This window comes from Anneissia japonica, unplaced genomic scaffold (assembly GCF_011630105.1).
Source record: "Anneissia japonica isolate Jap-2015-1 unplaced genomic scaffold, ASM1163010v1 scaffold1489_len2284818_cov182, whole genome shotgun sequence".
In the NCBI taxonomy this organism is placed as follows: domain Eukaryota; kingdom Metazoa; phylum Echinodermata; class Crinoidea; order Comatulida; family Comatulidae; genus Anneissia; species Anneissia japonica.
The window spans coordinates 1,009,817-1,026,563 of NW_022698455.1; the positions used below are offsets into that span (position 1 = coordinate 1,009,817).

General features: G+C 34.6%; 3 protein-coding genes across 3 annotated transcripts; 1 reads left to right on the forward strand and 2 right to left on the reverse strand.

The window, feature by feature from the left end:
- Nucleotides 1-218: 218 nt before the first annotated feature.
- LOC117102580 (acylpyruvase FAHD1, mitochondrial-like) lies at nt 219-2,536 on the forward strand. Its single transcript, XM_033242905.1, has 3 exons — nt 219-344; nt 1,119-1,215; nt 1,999-2,536. The coding sequence occupies exons 1-3, from the start codon at nt 283-285 to the stop codon at nt 2,482-2,484; spliced, it is 645 nt and encodes a 214-aa protein (XP_033098796.1). The 5' UTR covers nt 219-282; the 3' UTR covers nt 2,485-2,536.
- A 544-nt stretch (nt 2,537-3,080) lies between these two features.
- LOC117102579 (major vault protein-like) lies at nt 3,081-13,071 on the reverse strand. Its single transcript, XM_033242904.1, has 19 exons — nt 12,916-13,071; nt 12,431-12,522; nt 11,768-11,999; nt 11,191-11,332; nt 10,720-10,821; nt 10,344-10,452; nt 9,927-10,082; nt 9,178-9,262; nt 8,908-8,964; nt 8,682-8,778; nt 8,350-8,429; nt 7,951-8,010; nt 7,654-7,732; nt 7,295-7,437; nt 6,721-6,821; nt 6,444-6,624; nt 5,583-5,774; nt 5,367-5,447; nt 3,081-4,663 (listed from the first exon to the last, which is right to left on the reverse strand). The coding sequence occupies exons 2-19, from the start codon at nt 12,466-12,468 to the stop codon at nt 4,559-4,561; spliced, it is 2,040 nt and encodes a 679-aa protein (XP_033098795.1). The 5' UTR covers nt 12,469-12,522; nt 12,916-13,071; the 3' UTR covers nt 3,081-4,558.
- LOC117102627 (major vault protein alpha-like) lies at nt 12,939-15,363 on the reverse strand. Its single transcript, XM_033243009.1, has 4 exons — nt 15,192-15,363; nt 14,378-14,511; nt 13,964-14,027; nt 12,939-13,079 (listed from the first exon to the last, which is right to left on the reverse strand). The coding sequence occupies exons 1-4, from the start codon at nt 15,330-15,332 to the stop codon at nt 12,939-12,941; spliced, it is 480 nt and encodes a 159-aa protein (XP_033098900.1). The 5' UTR covers nt 15,333-15,363.
- Nucleotides 15,364-16,747: the final 1,384 nt, after the last annotated feature.

Consider the following 16,747-nt stretch of genomic DNA (forward strand, 5'->3'; position numbering starts at 1 on the left):
TATATACAGTATGTGATAAAAATAAATCCATAATATATAATATTTCATAAAATTATTATATTAACCATATGTATACCTTTTATAATATCATATTAAGAACATTTTTACTTCAAATGATGTAATACAACTACAGTATTGTAATAAAACTTTAAATAGTACTGTAGAAGTAGAATGGTGAATGGTGATTGGCTGATTTTAACATCTAGCAAAGGGGGCGTATTTTTTTAGAAATCTCATAGGCCTGTGATATACATTATAAAAGAGAGTAATTAATCATTGATCATGAATATATCGAAGTTTGTCGAATTGGGGAAAAAGATTGTTTGTGTTGGCAGAAATTATGCGTAAGTAAAATTAAATGAATGACATTTATCAACACGCCATACAGGCCAACCAAACTGGGCTTACTTATTTAGCTAGGCTGCTTAGGCCTAGTAGTGACCCAGGCCAGCGAGCGTCAGCCTACCCCGCTCCAAAGATATCTTTCAATTCAAGGGGAGCTCAAATCCTATGGCTTTTCATTCTCGTCGGATACAAGAGACTCTTACCCTCCACGACTGACACTGACAGACAGGGTTTCCGTAATTACTAAAAAAGATAACGCCGCCCCCCCCCCCCCCCCCCCCGAATTGACGTCCCCTCCAGAGCTTCATTTGGAATAAATGCCAAATAACTAAACAAAACTAATGGAAACAACGTCATTCTCAACACACTATTATTATTATTATTCTGCTCTTAGAATTCTTGTTTTTTTAACCTGGTTTTGATCATTGATCCTTGATATGGTCATGCAATATTGGGGCGGATCCAGACTTTTTCCGTGGCAAACCAGGTGGGTGGGGGGTGGTAAGCACAACCCCCCCTACTGGATCCGCCCTTGCAATAACACAGTTAAATTCGATGTTGTAGTTGCACATTTACAGTAAAGTTAAGGGGCCCTAATTGAGTATGTATCCATTTTACACCCAAAAAAATAACAACCTTGCTCGAATACTGGCATCCCTCAAATAAATGTCCCCTCAAAAACCCTTCTCAACAATAGATGCCCTGGTGCGTTTCATTGAAATAAATACGGTATGTGATGGTGACAGTATAGGCCTATCTTTTTTTTCTTTTAGAGAACACGCCACTGAATTGGGTAATAAAGTTCCAACCGAACCTTTACTATTTCTAAAGCCAACAACAGCGTACTTATCGGAGGGAAACAAAATTAAGGTGTGTATCTTTTTCATTATATATATATATATATATATATACTGTCTCTTATACAACATCTGTCTCTTATATACATCTAGTTTTATTATATGCTACTATTTATTTCCAGCCATACATATTGTTCAATGGAGTGTATTTGAATTTGTTCAACCATGAAGCCTCTGTGGTCGAATCCCGCTGGAGGAATTTTATTGCACAGTGTATTTATTATTTATAGGACAACATTCATTGAGAGCTATGCTACAGGATGTACCATTACACTGTATTTATGTTGTCAAAAAATGTATTAAATTATTTTCTATATGAAATATTGTTATTATTACTTGTAAATTATATTAATAACATTACAATAGTTATTATTATATAGTACTAATATTGTCAGTAGTACCAGGTCTCCTGTGAGTCAACAGATTTTTCCGGTACGCCAGCCTCCCATACTCCAGCGCATGTAAAAACCTATCTCCAAAAAAATTAATTGCATTTGTTTTACTTCTGTAATTATCAATTGTCTGCTGACGATATACCATGTGCAGCGAAATAAAGCTCATTTAACCAGGAAGTGGTTTCTTCCAACTTGGGACTTCTGTGTTAGCCCTTCTTTTTTTAAATGATAAAAATAAAGATAAATTCACTCACATTTTTTTATTTGTAAAGAAAAAAGCTATTTTTTTCAGTGAGTTAGGGGCGGGTGAAGGAGGGCAAAAAACAATTTATTTATTTTTTTGGCGTTATCTCTAGAAGGTTAAACAAAATGTAAATTTTTCTTTCGTTTATTGAATAAAGATGCCGCCAGGTTGTACTGATCTCCATCATGAAGTTGAACTTGGGGTCGTTATTGGAACTAAAGGAACAGATATTCCGGTAGAATCGGCCATGGATCATGTCGGCGGGTACGCTTTGGCACTTGACATGACCGCGAGAAACCTCCAGGATGCAGCAAAGAAAAAGGGTCATCCATGGACTTTAGCAAAGGCATTTGACACATCGTGTCCAGTAAGCAAGTTTGTTGAAAAAGAACGTGTACAAAATGTTCACAATGTAAGGTTATGGTTGTCAGTCAACGGAGATATACGACAAGACGGTAACACAAGTGACATGATTTTTAAGGTCCCAACCCTTATAAGCTATATTAGTCGGTCGATGACCCTTGAGCCAGGTGATATGATCCTGACTGGCACGCCCTCTGGAGTTGGCCCTGTCAAATCTGGTGATGTCATTGTTGCTGGACTCGATCAACTCATGGAAATGTCTTTTTCTGTTGCGGAATAATATATAAAGTTTATAGACTATGAAATACTTTAATAAATTAAAGTTATGATAACATTTAGCTTCTAAGAAATTTATTGCTGGGCCCCTCTGAAGGTGAAGTTATGGGTAGTGGGTGGTTCTGGGAGACGTCAATTTCCTCGAAAGCTGAGACGTTTTCAGTAGCCATATTATGAATTTAAAGAATGAAAATTCTAGTACTTGGTTTACTGATTTATGTTTTCAGAAAAATTATCGTAAGAAGTGCTTCTTATCTTTCCATGAGGGGCGTATGCAGTATCAGAAGCTAGCTAATCAAGAAAACTGGCACGTAAGATTAACCACAGTAATTAATAATTACTCCTCAAAAAATCTAAATATTGAGGGGCCCACTGGCCGTTTATTCTTCAAAAATATTAAGATGGAAGTTATATTTTATTATTATTTTTAGGCCTATTTATGGATAGGCCCCTTATAGCCCTGGGTCCCAGTGTTTTGCACTGCCCATCCCAACGCCACTGCAACATAATGACCCTAGACATGATGTTCCACTTAATATCAGTCGTAGCTTCAATCCAGCAGTAAGGAAGACCATCACTTTAAATTTATCTTTCAACAACTTGTTTTATTATTGAGATGCAACTCTTTATTTGAATATCCATACATGCTTGGAATAAATGAATAAATATTCATAAGCAGCTGCTATGCATAATTGAATATTCATAGGTACTTGTTAGTTCCCAATTAATACTGATAAGCAGTATTTATGCATGAATGTTTTTATTCTGCTTTTAACAACAATAATAATAATTGTCGACTTATAATAGCGCATATTGTAAAGAACTCTATGCGCTTAGTATTATTACCACCGGTCATTAGATCAACCACATTATGGAACACACACTCAGGCCCCACTAGAGAATTCCATAATGTTGCAGCTGTAATCAGTGCATGGTTGCGTTTGAACCTACCAGGTACCCACTTGTACTCCTGGGTGGAGAGAGACAAACCGTAGATAAAGTGCCTTGCCCAAGGACACAAGCGATTTGCACAGCGAGAGTTTCAAACCCCAAGCCACTTCTATGATTGTACAGATTTCCAAAGTTGTTAATTAACATAAAAATATTTTTAGAGTCTGACATACATATTACATTACAATCACAGGATAAAAGACTATACTTATTATAAAGGGTACACATATGGCGGCATTAGAAATACTGTACATACAGTAGTAGTGTTTGATAAGCCTGTATGCCCTCCATGCCATGGCAAGGTCATTCAGTCCAATCAGTTACTGTGATTGCCAATCCCTAGTATTGTAAATTTTGGGCCATCCTAACCATATAATCTCTCCCAGTGACCTTCACCAGGGATTTTATTCCGGAACCCTGAACAAGGCTCTAGACAACCCCTTGGTTCAGAACCCCTGTCAGAATTTTTGCCCCCCCACCAATCAGCAAATTTCTGGAGTCACTACTGCACACCATGCCAACAAGGTCTTGGTGTGCTTCATATTACATAATAAATAAACGTTATTTTGTCCACCTTCTGTATCCAGTGAATTTTCAGTGTCCATTTATTGCCTATTTGCCTATCTGGAGAGCTCCGTTCTATTTATCAACCTTAACACTTGGGGAGTATGGGGTAAACAGTATTCGATACTATGGATAGCACAGATATGTTTAAAAATATTAACATTACCACTTGTAGGCAGTTTGCTAATTATTTTGCTAAAAGCCAGACAAGCCAAGCCTTAGATACTACTATGAACCTAATTTTTTAACATACATTGTAGTTAGTAAATAAAATCATGATTACAAAAATATAAAAAACATATTATCAGAGATTGCAATTTTCCCTGCTCTAGTACTATTTAGTTATAAAATATATCTATGTTAAATTAATAAATCTTTAAAATTTGAATTCTACTAGAATTTGATTTCAATAAAAGGTATCTAGGCCTAGGTTAAATAATATTTCTGCACAACACTGTATTATGTAATCGGGAATCTTCTAAAATGTTGATTCCGATGACGTCTATAAGGATGGATCATAGTGTGCATAGTATCAACATGGCTTCCTGCACATTGCATCCATTTTAATTATTACCCACAAGTCCCTGTGCTGTATTGAAGAGGTTGATTGGATTGTTGCCATCCGTGATAAATGTAGTCTGCAATCCAAGTCCTTTAAGCAGCTGCACCTGTGTATGAAGTATACAAGGGTGATATTGTAATTTTATTTCTTTCATGTTGTCATTAGCATCACCTCACCATCACTGTCATTTTCTTAATTGATTTTGCATATTTTATAATTCATGGATGCTAGCTTCAAAAATTCAGCATCATCAACTTCCTCATAATCCTCAAAAATATCACCACAATCACATCACCCTCAACACCCATTTTCATTTCATTTATTAATTCGACCATATAAACATTAAAAAAGCAAAAATTCAACAAGATACAACAAAACAATGGGCAGGGAGAGTTAAAGCAACTCAAATGAATCAGCTGCCGCTAAGCATTATTAATCATTTTAAGCAATATCACCACAATCATCGTCACCAACATCTGCATCAGCATCATCATTGTCGTCATTGTCATCATCAGCATCTTTATCATCACCCTTATCATCCATTATTACCATTGTCATTGTCGTCCCCATCATCATTATCTGCCACATCATTATTATCATTATCTGCCACAACATAATCATCACATCAGTTTGAATAAATTGTACTATTTATGTTGTGTGTGGTGAAACCAATAATAACAAACAAAACAAAACCACTTTGTAAATCTCAAATGAACTAAAGCGTAGTATTCTTCACTATAGAAAAATGAACAAAACTTTATCAGTGACTACAAAATGTGAAGACCAATCAAATGTGGTCTTGTTCTTACCTGCATTTCTGGACCAGCTACAGCAATACCTGTTATTGTATCTCTACCAAGAGTTTCAACTACCTTCTTAAACTTTGAAACCTGTAGATTAGGGCATAGAAAACAATCTATTACTTGTACACAAAAATAAATACAAATTTTTATTGATGACAGGTGTAACATAAGTTTTGCCTTTAAGTAATTATTTACAAGAAAAAATGTTCACCAACAGCTTACTTCTATTGAAGTGAGGCGTTTAGCTTTGTTAGTCTCTAGGTTATTCTTGTCTTGAAGGTTGGTGAGCTCAAACTCACGAAGCATACACTTGGTGCTAAGGTCCGAAGAGTGCAGGATCTCCTCAGCCTGGGCCTTCAGCTGAGCAGACACTATTTCGCTCTGGCACTCTATCCGAAGTTTCTCAGCCTGTGCCTATAAAAGAATAATAATATTTGATGAAATTAATCATATTTTCCATTCGCATCCAACAGCAAGTATTTATAGAATGGAACAATGCTTTATAAACCAAGTGTCTTTATGAAACTTAAGTGGAGTTGTTAGTTGTTAGTTGTGAGAAAAAGTACTGCTATCAAAGAAATTGAATTAAAAGGCCTGCATTTTAACCACAAAGCTATACAAGATCATTAGGCCTTAATTATAGACTGACATGGAAATTTCTCATAAAGGCACTGTAACAAGTTAACATTTTCAGGATAGGTCCAGCATTATAATTAGAGTAAACATGCTTTAAAAAGTTTCTGAAAATCACAAAATGACAGTAACCCCAAAAAAGACAAAATACATTTTTTGAGATTCAACTCTGATTAAGTATACTGCATTGTTGACCTCCACACAGTCTAAGTGGGTATCTGTACCTGGTATGGTAAATGCTAAAATGTATTCATTAGCTGCTGCAACATTATGGAATACTCCCCTGGGAGCATGAGTTTGTGTTCCCATGGAGGTGTACCTCCATGTTGTTCCGTAGGCGTTTAATCCAATGACTGGTGTAATGACAATGTGAAGCACATAGAGGGCGCTATATAGGTCTACAAATTATTATTATTATTAATATTACACTGTATTTTGGTGAAACCCTACCGATGCTTCTGCTTTTGCTTGGCCACTCGATTCTATAGCCGCTGTCACCGCCCTTAATGAATACAGTTGACATCTGGCCTTCTCTGCATCTTTCTCATTTGACAACTTTTGACGTTCTAGTTGACCTTTGGCCTCTTGCTCCATTCTGCTTGCCTCATGTTCTGCCGATGCTTCAATGGATCTGAAATATTTTATATTTTAAAGCAGGCAAATTTGCTAGCTACACAATTGCATGGTTTAAGTTGAATACCAACAAGTAAGTCAATATGGTTTTTACCTTGTTGCAATTTCGATTGCCATTTGCACTGACTTCATCAAACTGTCTCTCATGTGTGTGTCTACAGGTTCAATGCTCTGCACATCAACATTGGTGATAACCTTGACGTAAGCAAAATTAGTGGATTTAAGCTATCAGTTAGCAGATGACTCTAGGACTAACAAGCATGGGAGAGGCTAAGCTGTCCCACAGGGGGTTTGACTGTTCTAATACTAGACAAAAAAAAATTTTTGCTTGTTTTTGGTACATGTCATGGCCAGGACTTGTCAGACAGGGACAGTTCATTGTGCTGAATTACATAAGATGCAATGGGTTCTAAAAAGTGCACACAAGCAAAATGTGTACACTGGACCGCCATTTTAAGTCCTTATCCGATAAGATTTGGTTCTTCCAACCAAACCCTGGGTGAGGAGTGACTTGAATCAGTGTCGATGTTACGGCTGTAGTTAGCGGCACTCCTGCCTTACTTCTCAGCTACTCGCCACTGGTTAGATGCACCATGTACAAAAATAATTAAATAAATAGAACATAAATGAGTATAGTTTTATACAAGCCTTAAACTAAATTATCTTACCAAATGATTTGCTTCAAAATACAGTCTGTCGAGCACCTTGCCTTTGGTGTCCACACCAAAGACAGCTGCACGAAGTATCTTCATCGAGTACTTGTGGAATTCATCAAACCGAATCCGAGATACTGCCCCACGGATTCGGCTCCCTAAAAGGAAACAATATGTTGAATTCAATGAGTCAGTATAAAATCAATTAATCAATCAGTAATCATTAGCATAGTTGTCTCCATATTGAAAAAGCTAAAACATATAAAATAAGAGTTGTTATGCAGTGCCTTTAAACATGATTATGCTGAAAATATTAAATTCTGCAATATGTTCAAGAATAAAAATGTTGATAATAATTATAAAGAAATTCCTACCGATTTCACGACAAGCAAATCCAATGAAATCTGGAACTGAAAAAATAGCTTGCTCCGATTTATTATCACCTCTTACCACCTGAAAGAAATGACTAATATTTTGAATATTACTTTTCATCTTCACTATTTAAATTTTTTCTAAATTTTATTTCATTAAATAAAAGAAAAGAAGAGGCAACAGATCACAATAAACTTGAACCAAGAATGTTCAAATAGTTAATGGCAAAACCTACAGTATGCCCTCTATAAGTCTCCTTAAACTATCTTAACTACCAAGCCACTTATAAATAAACAAACCTCAAAATGGTTGTTACATGCGATTTTGATTCTTAGTCTTGCATGATCAGATGTCTCTACCTGTAAAGAACATTCAAAATACAAACATCAACAAAACAGATTGTAAATGAGAAATATAATTTTTAAATTGATTTAATTTAATTGCAATAAATGAGAAAAATTCTACAATTTTTAAGAAAGCTTATGTCTGCGTCTGCTTTTTCCACCTCCTTGCTGAGTTTCCCAAACAGTCTAAGGTCTTGCTTTGTGACTGTATTGGTCTGTGTAAACTCATGTATAATACAGCCAAACTTCCGAACAGAAAGTAATATAAAGCTGAATTTAGGAGCAGCAAAAATACTTTTAATAGATTTAATTAAATTTTTATCCAGCAATGACTCAAATGTAACTATGGTTTACCTCCAAAATATCTGTGATGTAGTCAGGGCCAAGCATTAAACAGATGGTCTGGAGTGCATTTTCACGTTTAGGCTTGCCAGCTGCAATAAAACAGATTAATTTATTGATTGAAAGATTTATTAATTCAATGATTTAATAAAGAACTGTATATATTTACAGTACTTATTGATTAATTAACTATAAACTGACTGACTGATTACATTGATATTGATTGATTGATAAACGGATAGATTGATTAATTGGTTGGTTGGTTGATTGATTGATCAATATAAATTGATCATTCGATTGATTGATTGATTGATAGACTGATTGAACAACTGATAAAAAATTACCGCTCAGACTAAGGATATTGAAATCTTCCTGAGGTCCTAGGATTGCCATATCTGGACCAAAAACAACTCTGCCTGTTTTCTCTTTGTATTTATAAACCTGAAAAAAGAAGTAAATGCATTAATATATTTCTAAACAAATTCCAAGTAAATATACTCAGTTTCAAATGTCAATGAATATATTACCCAAAAACCAAACATAATAATTTCCATTAAAAAAGTTTAATACCTGAACTGCAGTATTTCCTGGGCAACGATATGTGACAACTCTAGTCTTGTCTCGACCCTGAAATAATAATGATTTGATAATTATTACAAAATATGCAAATGACCACTTTTGTACAATAATTTTTGGTCCTCGCGAAGCGCTGACCCAGAGCCTCACTGATGTTCTTGTTCTTATTCTTGTTCTTGTTTAACAGGCAGTGCTGGATACCTGCAAACTATTGAAAACATAATTAAATTATGTTGACATACAAATTGCAGCGTAAAAACATACTTTTTTATTGGCATACTGGGAGTCGATAGAAGCCTCAAAGTACGCCATCTTTCGAATGTCGTCAGCACCGCACCCGCCACCATTCCTGATATGAAAAACATTTATAAACGATAACAAGTATTCCTTTAATATAACATCAGATTTCCCTTATTTATAGAATCTCAAGCATAAACAAATTTGTGACCGGTTCTGGCAAAAAACCCAGCATTTCTCACTATTTCTAATTTCGCACAAGCACCCAAAATGTTTGAGAATTATAATTTTTTAACATTTTCAGGTTTTTTCATTTTATATAAGATATATGTAAATATATATCTGCAAATTATCAATCACTAAATCTGACAAGTATATTAAAATTGTTTTTTGTTTAAAATAAAAATCTTAAGAGTAAACTAATAATTTTCAAGTCTTTGGAAGCTGTTTTCTGAAAACCTACATGGTGGATATCTAATGAATTAAATATTCATAACTTTGCTATTATTACTCTACCAATTTGCATCAAATAAACACTGTTTTAAAGAAGAATTCATGAAGAATCCAGAAGTACTAAAAATTCAATATTGAATTTTTCCTACAAATGGCTGGTTTTGCAAGAGCCACTTATGTTTCGGTTTACAGATGTGCCAAGGATTTTTTAATACTCAATAGGTTCAAAGTTCAATTTATTCACATAAATAACTAGCATGAAATTTGTTCAAAAATACAGAAATTTAGAATAATAATAGGAGTTTTACTGTATTTAGTCTAACCTCAAAATCTCCTCAACTAGAGGGGATAGCTCTTTTTCCCACAATTCCTCATATTCCTCCAGTAAGTATGACTGAGGTCCCATAACGGCTCGGATCTTTCCTGTCTGCAAATGACGAATGTAGATGCCTTCATTCTCCGCAAGAGAAATTGCTTTCCTAAAGGGTTGAGTAGAGAATTTGTCAGACATTAAAATAATCTATCATGATATAGATTTTGAGAATAATGTGATAACAATGTAAATTTGAACTAAATCAGAATCATGATTATGACAATATTGATGATGATAATGATAATGGTGGTAACAATGGAGATTAATAACATGATGATTATGATGATGATGGTGATGATGACAATCATCATCATCATTATCACCACCACCACCAATGAGATGAGAGAATGACTTCAGATAAACAAACCTCACAAACTGTTTAAGCCCTTGGTCCATCACTTTCACCTGGATGGGTGGAATGTAGGATGCTGGACCCCTGATCATCCACCTGTCACCTGGATTTCTAATTGGTTTACCTGTATAATAAAGACAATTATCAGCTGATTTATTTCTTTTTATACCTGCAGGTTTGTAGTTTCTTCTCAAAAGATTTCTTATTCCTGTACGTTTAACAATTTAAAAATTAAATTATACAAGTTTCTTATACCGGTCGCCTGTATGCAGATTTATTTTAACTAAGGCACAGCAAAATATTTTCTTTTGAGTTTTAGCTTGGGTATGCATCTTGACGTTGTGTCACTGATAGAAATAACTACATGAAGATTACATTCCATTACTCTTACCTGGAAATGCATCATCCTTAAATGCTTCAACAGCTACTAACACAACTGCCTCATCCTCTGATAATACAAATTCTTTCTTAATGCCATGAAAAATTTCCTCATCTGCAACAAGAGAGAAAAGCAACTACCAATATTGCCAAGCCAAAATTTCAGCTGAAGCCAACAAAATAAAATATTAATCCCATGAATATGCCTCCTACAACTCTATGAAGTAACAGTACAGTACAAGAAATCTCAAATTCATTCAAACACAATGGGCAATGAGGTATCGAAACTCAGCATATGCCTTATATGGAGTATATGTGATGGTAGTCTTTGCTCTATTCCAAAGTCGACTGCATTTTTACAGTCTATTGTTTTTCATGGAGTCTATTCTAACGTAAGCCCTACTTCAACCTAGTAGCTACTTCACTCTCAAAGAGATAACCTCCAATTTCCAATGATTACATTATTTAAAATTTTAATACTTACTTGGATGAAGGAAGAAGCATGACACCCCCTTGCGGAGTTCTTTCTGACCCAGTTGCACCTTTCCTGCTGCATCCACTGGGTCATAAATGACACAGTATTCGCCTTTGGCTAGAACAGTCTTCTGGACTATATTTGTCACAACCTGTAGCAAAAAATGTGATTAAGAGAGACTTGGGTATGGTCTGGTACATACAGCTAATTACTTTACTATTGTCCTATTAAATGTGTCTGTTTACCACTAAAATTTGGGGGAATACAACTGAGAGGCATTGAACGGTTGGCTCAGAGGTATTGTTCCTGCATCTTGTGCTGTTGACCCCAAACCGCCAATTGGAGTCTGACCGCTCATCTCCTCGAATAACCCTCATATTAAGAGTTAAATGGGCTAAAGACTTTGATTGTATCTGTAGGTATCCGTTACACGTTATAGTTAAGTCGGGCGATACTGCACTGCAGCTGCCGCCAGTCCTCAATTTTTATATTTCCAAATTTAATGAGGATAAGTATTATTGAAAAAATAACAACATAATGATAACATTTTTAATACAAACTACAAAATATATTTTGTAAACTATACCTCTCCAATCTCTGGAATATAAGCCTCTGCTTGGTCCTTAGTGATGAGCCAACTTTGGCCTGCTTTTCGCTTTCGTCCCAGAGCATCAACACAGTTATGCTCCGCAAGCATGTGTAAGCCTATGTTGTCATTGAGAACGTAAGCTTTGATTTCTTCCACATACTCCTCAAATACACCTGGTAAGTACGCCCCTGGTGTGCGGACTAACCACATCTCATCTGTCACTCGAGCCCTTTGAATCAATAATGGTGGATGAGTATAAAACATATAATTGTGCATTTCTGTCCTATATAATTATCGAAATGGTACTAAAAGGTGATGTTATACAATTGATGGACCATTGTTCGAAAAAGAAGAAAATAAATAACCAGAAATAGAAAAAATAAAATAAACCACTGTTAAATAAGACCTTTTTAAAGAGGCTTTATAAACAACCAGAAATAGAAAAATAAAATAAACCACTGCTAAATCTGCAATTTTCAAATCTGGAATAAAAAAAAAAAAAAACAATTTCATGTAAAGTATATGATGATTAATGCTGAATCTTCAATGATATTATAAAATTCAAACCTCTTAATTATTTAATGTCATAATTTATTGAATTTGTTCTCAACTGTTGTGGAATTGTCCCTTAATACTATTGTTTTATATAGCAAATTGTACCTTCCATTCGTGTCAGTAAATTCCTGTGTAGCTTTCATCTTCAGTGCATGTCCATCTTTAACAACAAGTGGCTGTATAATCCCTAAGATCTCCTAAAATTAAAAAATAAATAAATTAGATTTTAGTCAATTTACTTACTGCCAAGGAAGACATAAATATCCTAGCTAGGCCCTTTTTATATTTATTTTCAACATACAGTAATTTGTTTCATGTTTGGTCCATCATACATTTCAGAATCATTACCTAGGCCACACACAGTGTAGAATTTTCATTCCAAACCAAAGAAGTTACCCAAGACAAGTATTTTTCATGAACATTATATACAAGATACAAGATACAAGATAGCTTTATTGTCAAATTAAAATTTGAAATTAGTTATATTAAAAAATTTGAAATTAGTTATATTAAAAATAGGGCATGGGCTTATACCCAGGGCAGCTTTATAATAATACTATTTATAAATAAACAATTAAAGTAGTACTTGCCACATTAGGATTTGGGTAGTACGTCAATGGACCATTAAGTTGAAAGCAATCACCAGCCTTATGCTGAACATCCCCGTCCTGATGATCCAGGAGGACTTGGAGCCTAATGGCTTGATTACACTTAACAACTGGGAGAGGGCGTACCGCTTTTGAATAGTCACGACCTTTGACAAAAGAGCAATGTAGAATATTAAAGGATGTTTTTAATATCAAATTTCAGTACCAAATGGAAAAAACAATGCAAGTAAACAATCAGTAACATGGTAAAACCAAAATCTCTATATATTGGAAAATTTAGTATTGAACCCGTGACGTATAAGATTTTTATTTTGTATATATAATGCCTTATAAAGCAAATCAATCTATCTTTTTCACTTATCTACACTAGAAGCATCAAATTTTACAGATCAGTGACGGGTCCAGGATCTTTCGTTATTGGGGAGGGGGGGCACCAAAAACTGAATGCTTTGAATCAATACCACCATGGGAGAAAACCCATTATGATTCAAGTGTGATTGATAAACTAATATTTTTAGAGATCTTAAATCAAAGTTTAAATTTAGGCCACCTTCAAGGCTGTTATTTGACAGTCACTAAAAGTGTTAATATAATTTACTGGGCTGGGGATCTTCCTTGGTTTGCAAACCAGGCAATGTTGATATATTTTAGCAAGGCCTACTTTACTCTAATGACCTCAAGCCTATGCTGGGATGTGAACTTTTGGTCTAATTTACATAATACTATATAATTCTGCTGTATGCACAAACTTAACAAGTTGTACTGTATTAAAAGAGACGCTGAAACATTCAAAAGAACAGTTTAAATATCGGCAGATTTAAATGATTCTTTCACCATTTTATAACTTTCATTTTACTCTTTAACCCTGCATTAATAACTAAACATCAATTTTTTTTGCAATTTTTTTGTAAGAAGTGACTGGTTTGGCTGGTATTTGCCACATATGCTGTATCTTAAATCAAACAATGTTAAACATTAAGCCTTAAAAAAAAATCATCATTTAGGGAAACTATTAGAGTATAATTATTACCTGATGGAATCGTACATCAAAGTGTCCATGTTCCAGTTCACACTGTTTTCCTTCTTCCAAATTTCTGGAAAAAAAAAAAACCTTGGAGGTCAATATCTCGATCACCATTTCTGACCACCCAGAAAGAGTGATATTGTAATGAGTTGTTTGTTTGTTATTAAGGGAAGGATTTCCCCAAGTAATGTAAACCTAGAACTTCTTTGATTTTAAGTTGATATTCATTGTGTGTGAAAGTATAGGGAAACAGTCTGAATAAGATGTGCTTTTGCATGTTACCGAGTTCTGAACAGGGCTTAGAAGGTGTTGAAAAATGTGTAAGGACTTAAGTGTCCCAAACCATGTGCTCCTTTGCCTGTGTTTCTAGGTGTATATTGGTTTGACCGATTGCTAATTAAATTGAATGAAATCGCTTACTTGATTGGATTTTTAACAGTGCAATAGTAAGCAGGAGGAACAATTATGCAAGACAGAGGTCCGGCCACTAGCTTCTCATTTGATTGCAGGATCAGACGCTGAGGCCCAGTCTCAAGAAAAGTAATATTGGTTGACTAAAAAAAAGTAAGTGAGCATTGTTATAATACCTGTGTTATAATAGTGTGTTATATGTATTGCTTTCCATGGGAAAATTACAAAATAAAGATATCATGAAAAGAAAAATAACAAAATATCATATAAAATGCATTCAAAGCCAAAAATATCCCTAAGATTCAGAAAAATAACATGAATTTAAACATTATATAAAAAGTATCCATCTAAAATCAGAAACATTCATATTAAAAAATAGAATTGAATTAAACATGGCAGCAGAAGGCACAAAGGCTTGTTTCAGGTTCCAAAAAAAAACAAGAAAATATTTAAACATTTCAATTATCAATATCATCATCATCACCATCATCATCACATTCTGAATCATCATTTGATTGCAGAAAATGGCAATTAGGCTAGGCCTACTAACTTGTCTTTTGATTGAGGTGTCTGAACTGTTTTGTGTATGTAGAGTACTAATTACATATGCACAAAAAGTTTAATCTATTTTTAATTATAGATATTATTACTACTAATCAATATTCCAAACTTTATTCTATTTTTACCTAGGCCTAGGCCTTGTCATCCATCCAGGGTCTTTCAAACAAAGCTAACCAGACACGTCTACCAACCATGACAGGCACTCTCATAAAGAAAGACCTATTTACTACAACTCTAGGGCTATATGCACCTAAATACATACCAAATTAAGGATATGCACAAATTCAGTAGGACCAATTCCTATTATCTGGCCATTAATGGAGGCAGAACCGCCTCGAAATCTCTCCATTTCCTGTGAAGTGTAATTGTTTATTTCTCGCACAACATAAACATAGGCTGACATTAAATTTATGTTTTGTTTTTTTTATCATTCTGGACAGCGCCACCAACGAGCAAGCTAATTTAAAGACGAAAAATCGAGTATGGGACGCCAATTAAATTGGCTATGGTGCGCACTAAGCACAATAAAGAATGAGTAACCCAAAACTAGGGCCTGGGAGCCAGGCTACATAAACACAGGAGGCCGTCCTTATCGAAACCAGTTAATACGAGCGGATGCCACTCCAAACAAATGTTAGTTTGAGCGGATGCCATTTCAAGCGAAAAGGGATGCATTTTTTAGATTATTTAACTTGTGCAATTTTCTTATTTCGAGAGTGAACATTTTAATTTGATAATTTTCGGACTATTTCGGATTCTAATTTGCTAGAACTTAGCTGTTTTCTTCTGTTGTAGTCTTAAAAATATTTGCAGTGGCGTCTACGGGGAACAAACCCCTCCCTAACACCTACGAAAAGCTTGTCCACCATCATCATCACATTAATCATCATTTGATTGCAGAAAATGGCAAGGTTATATAATTTATTGTCTTGTTTTTGTTAAATTTCCTTTCATTGTATAGTATGTTATTTCATTGGCTGAATAAAGAATGAATGAATGAATAAATGAATGTTGTTGTTCTTTTTATTCATTTCATTTATTTTCTGGAAGCAGCAATTTTGCTGCTCCCTGATGTTCGTGTGGGAACGAAATGAGCACCCTCTCTTGTTAGCTGTCTCTCATTTTTGTAGTTTTCTTTTCGCCCTTCGATAAGACACAGTAAATTATTTTTTCGTAGAGAGAGAAGCGTTCGAGAATTCTGTAGTGTAATTTAGTTATTTGAGAAAGTTACCACGGTTGTTCTATGGGTATTGAGCAGTTCAACCGGTAAGTTAAACATCATTGTATTAAACTTTATTGTAAAACGGATCATAATTTATAGTAAAGCATCGGTAATTAATGATTAAATAAGATCGTAAAACTGAGATTGATATAGTGGCTATTGTTACCGAGTTTCCGAAGTTTATTAGGAATTACGAATTAACCATCATTAGAATTATATTTATGCTTAGAATTATAGAATCGTATTAGGTGATGAATTATCTTGCAAGTGATGCATGTTTTGATTGTACATGGACAGAAACATTAATAAGCAATTAGTAGAGCTCCGCATAGTGTACACTATATATAGGAAAATTATTGTACGAAGGTTAGATTTAATGCTTGAAACAATTTCCTCTGAGGGCCTGCAAGGCCCGGAGGAAATTTTTCAATGCATAAATCTAACCTAAGTATAATAGTCTACTTTTCCTTTTAGTGTACGATGCATGCTCTACTAATTGCTTTATAAGTCAATCGCCGTCTTTTAATTTTAGTTTTTTATAACCAACTGTTGTAGCAGCCATCGGTTGCTATAGTGATATGATCAGTATACGTGTG

Coding starts and splice junctions, on each gene's coding strand:
- LOC117102580 (XM_033242905.1), top strand. CDS start 283: ATGAATATATCGAAGTTTGTCGAATTGGGGAAAAAGATTGTTTGTGTT. Junction 345..1,118: donor TGTGTTGGCAGAAATTATGC/GTAAGTAAAATT, acceptor TTTTTCTTTTAG/AGAACACGCCACTGAATTGG. Junction 1,216..1,998: donor CGGAGGGAAACAAAATTAAG/GTGTGTATCTTT, acceptor TATTGAATAAAG/ATGCCGCCAGGTTGTACTGA.
- LOC117102579 (XM_033242904.1), bottom strand. CDS start 12,468: ATGAAAGCTACACAGGAATTTACTGACACGAATGGAAG. Junction 11,333..11,767: donor ATATTCCAGAGATTGGAGAG/GTATAGTTTACA, acceptor TTTTTGCTACAG/GTTGTGACAAATATAGTCCA. Junction 10,453..10,719: donor TAAGGATGATGCATTTCCAG/GTAAGAGTAATG, acceptor TTTATTATACAG/GTAAACCAATTAGAAATCCA.
- LOC117102627 (XM_033243009.1), bottom strand. CDS start 15,332: ATGTCAGCCTATGTTTATGTTGTGCGAGAAATAAACAATTACACTTCA. Junction 14,512..15,191: donor TTGTGCATATCCTTAATTTG/GTATGTATTTAG, acceptor ACTTTTTTTTAG/TCAACCAATATTACTTTTCT. Junction 13,080..13,963: donor TTGATGTACGATTCCATCAG/GTAATAATTATA, acceptor CTTTTGTCAAAG/GTCGTGACTATTCAAAAGCG.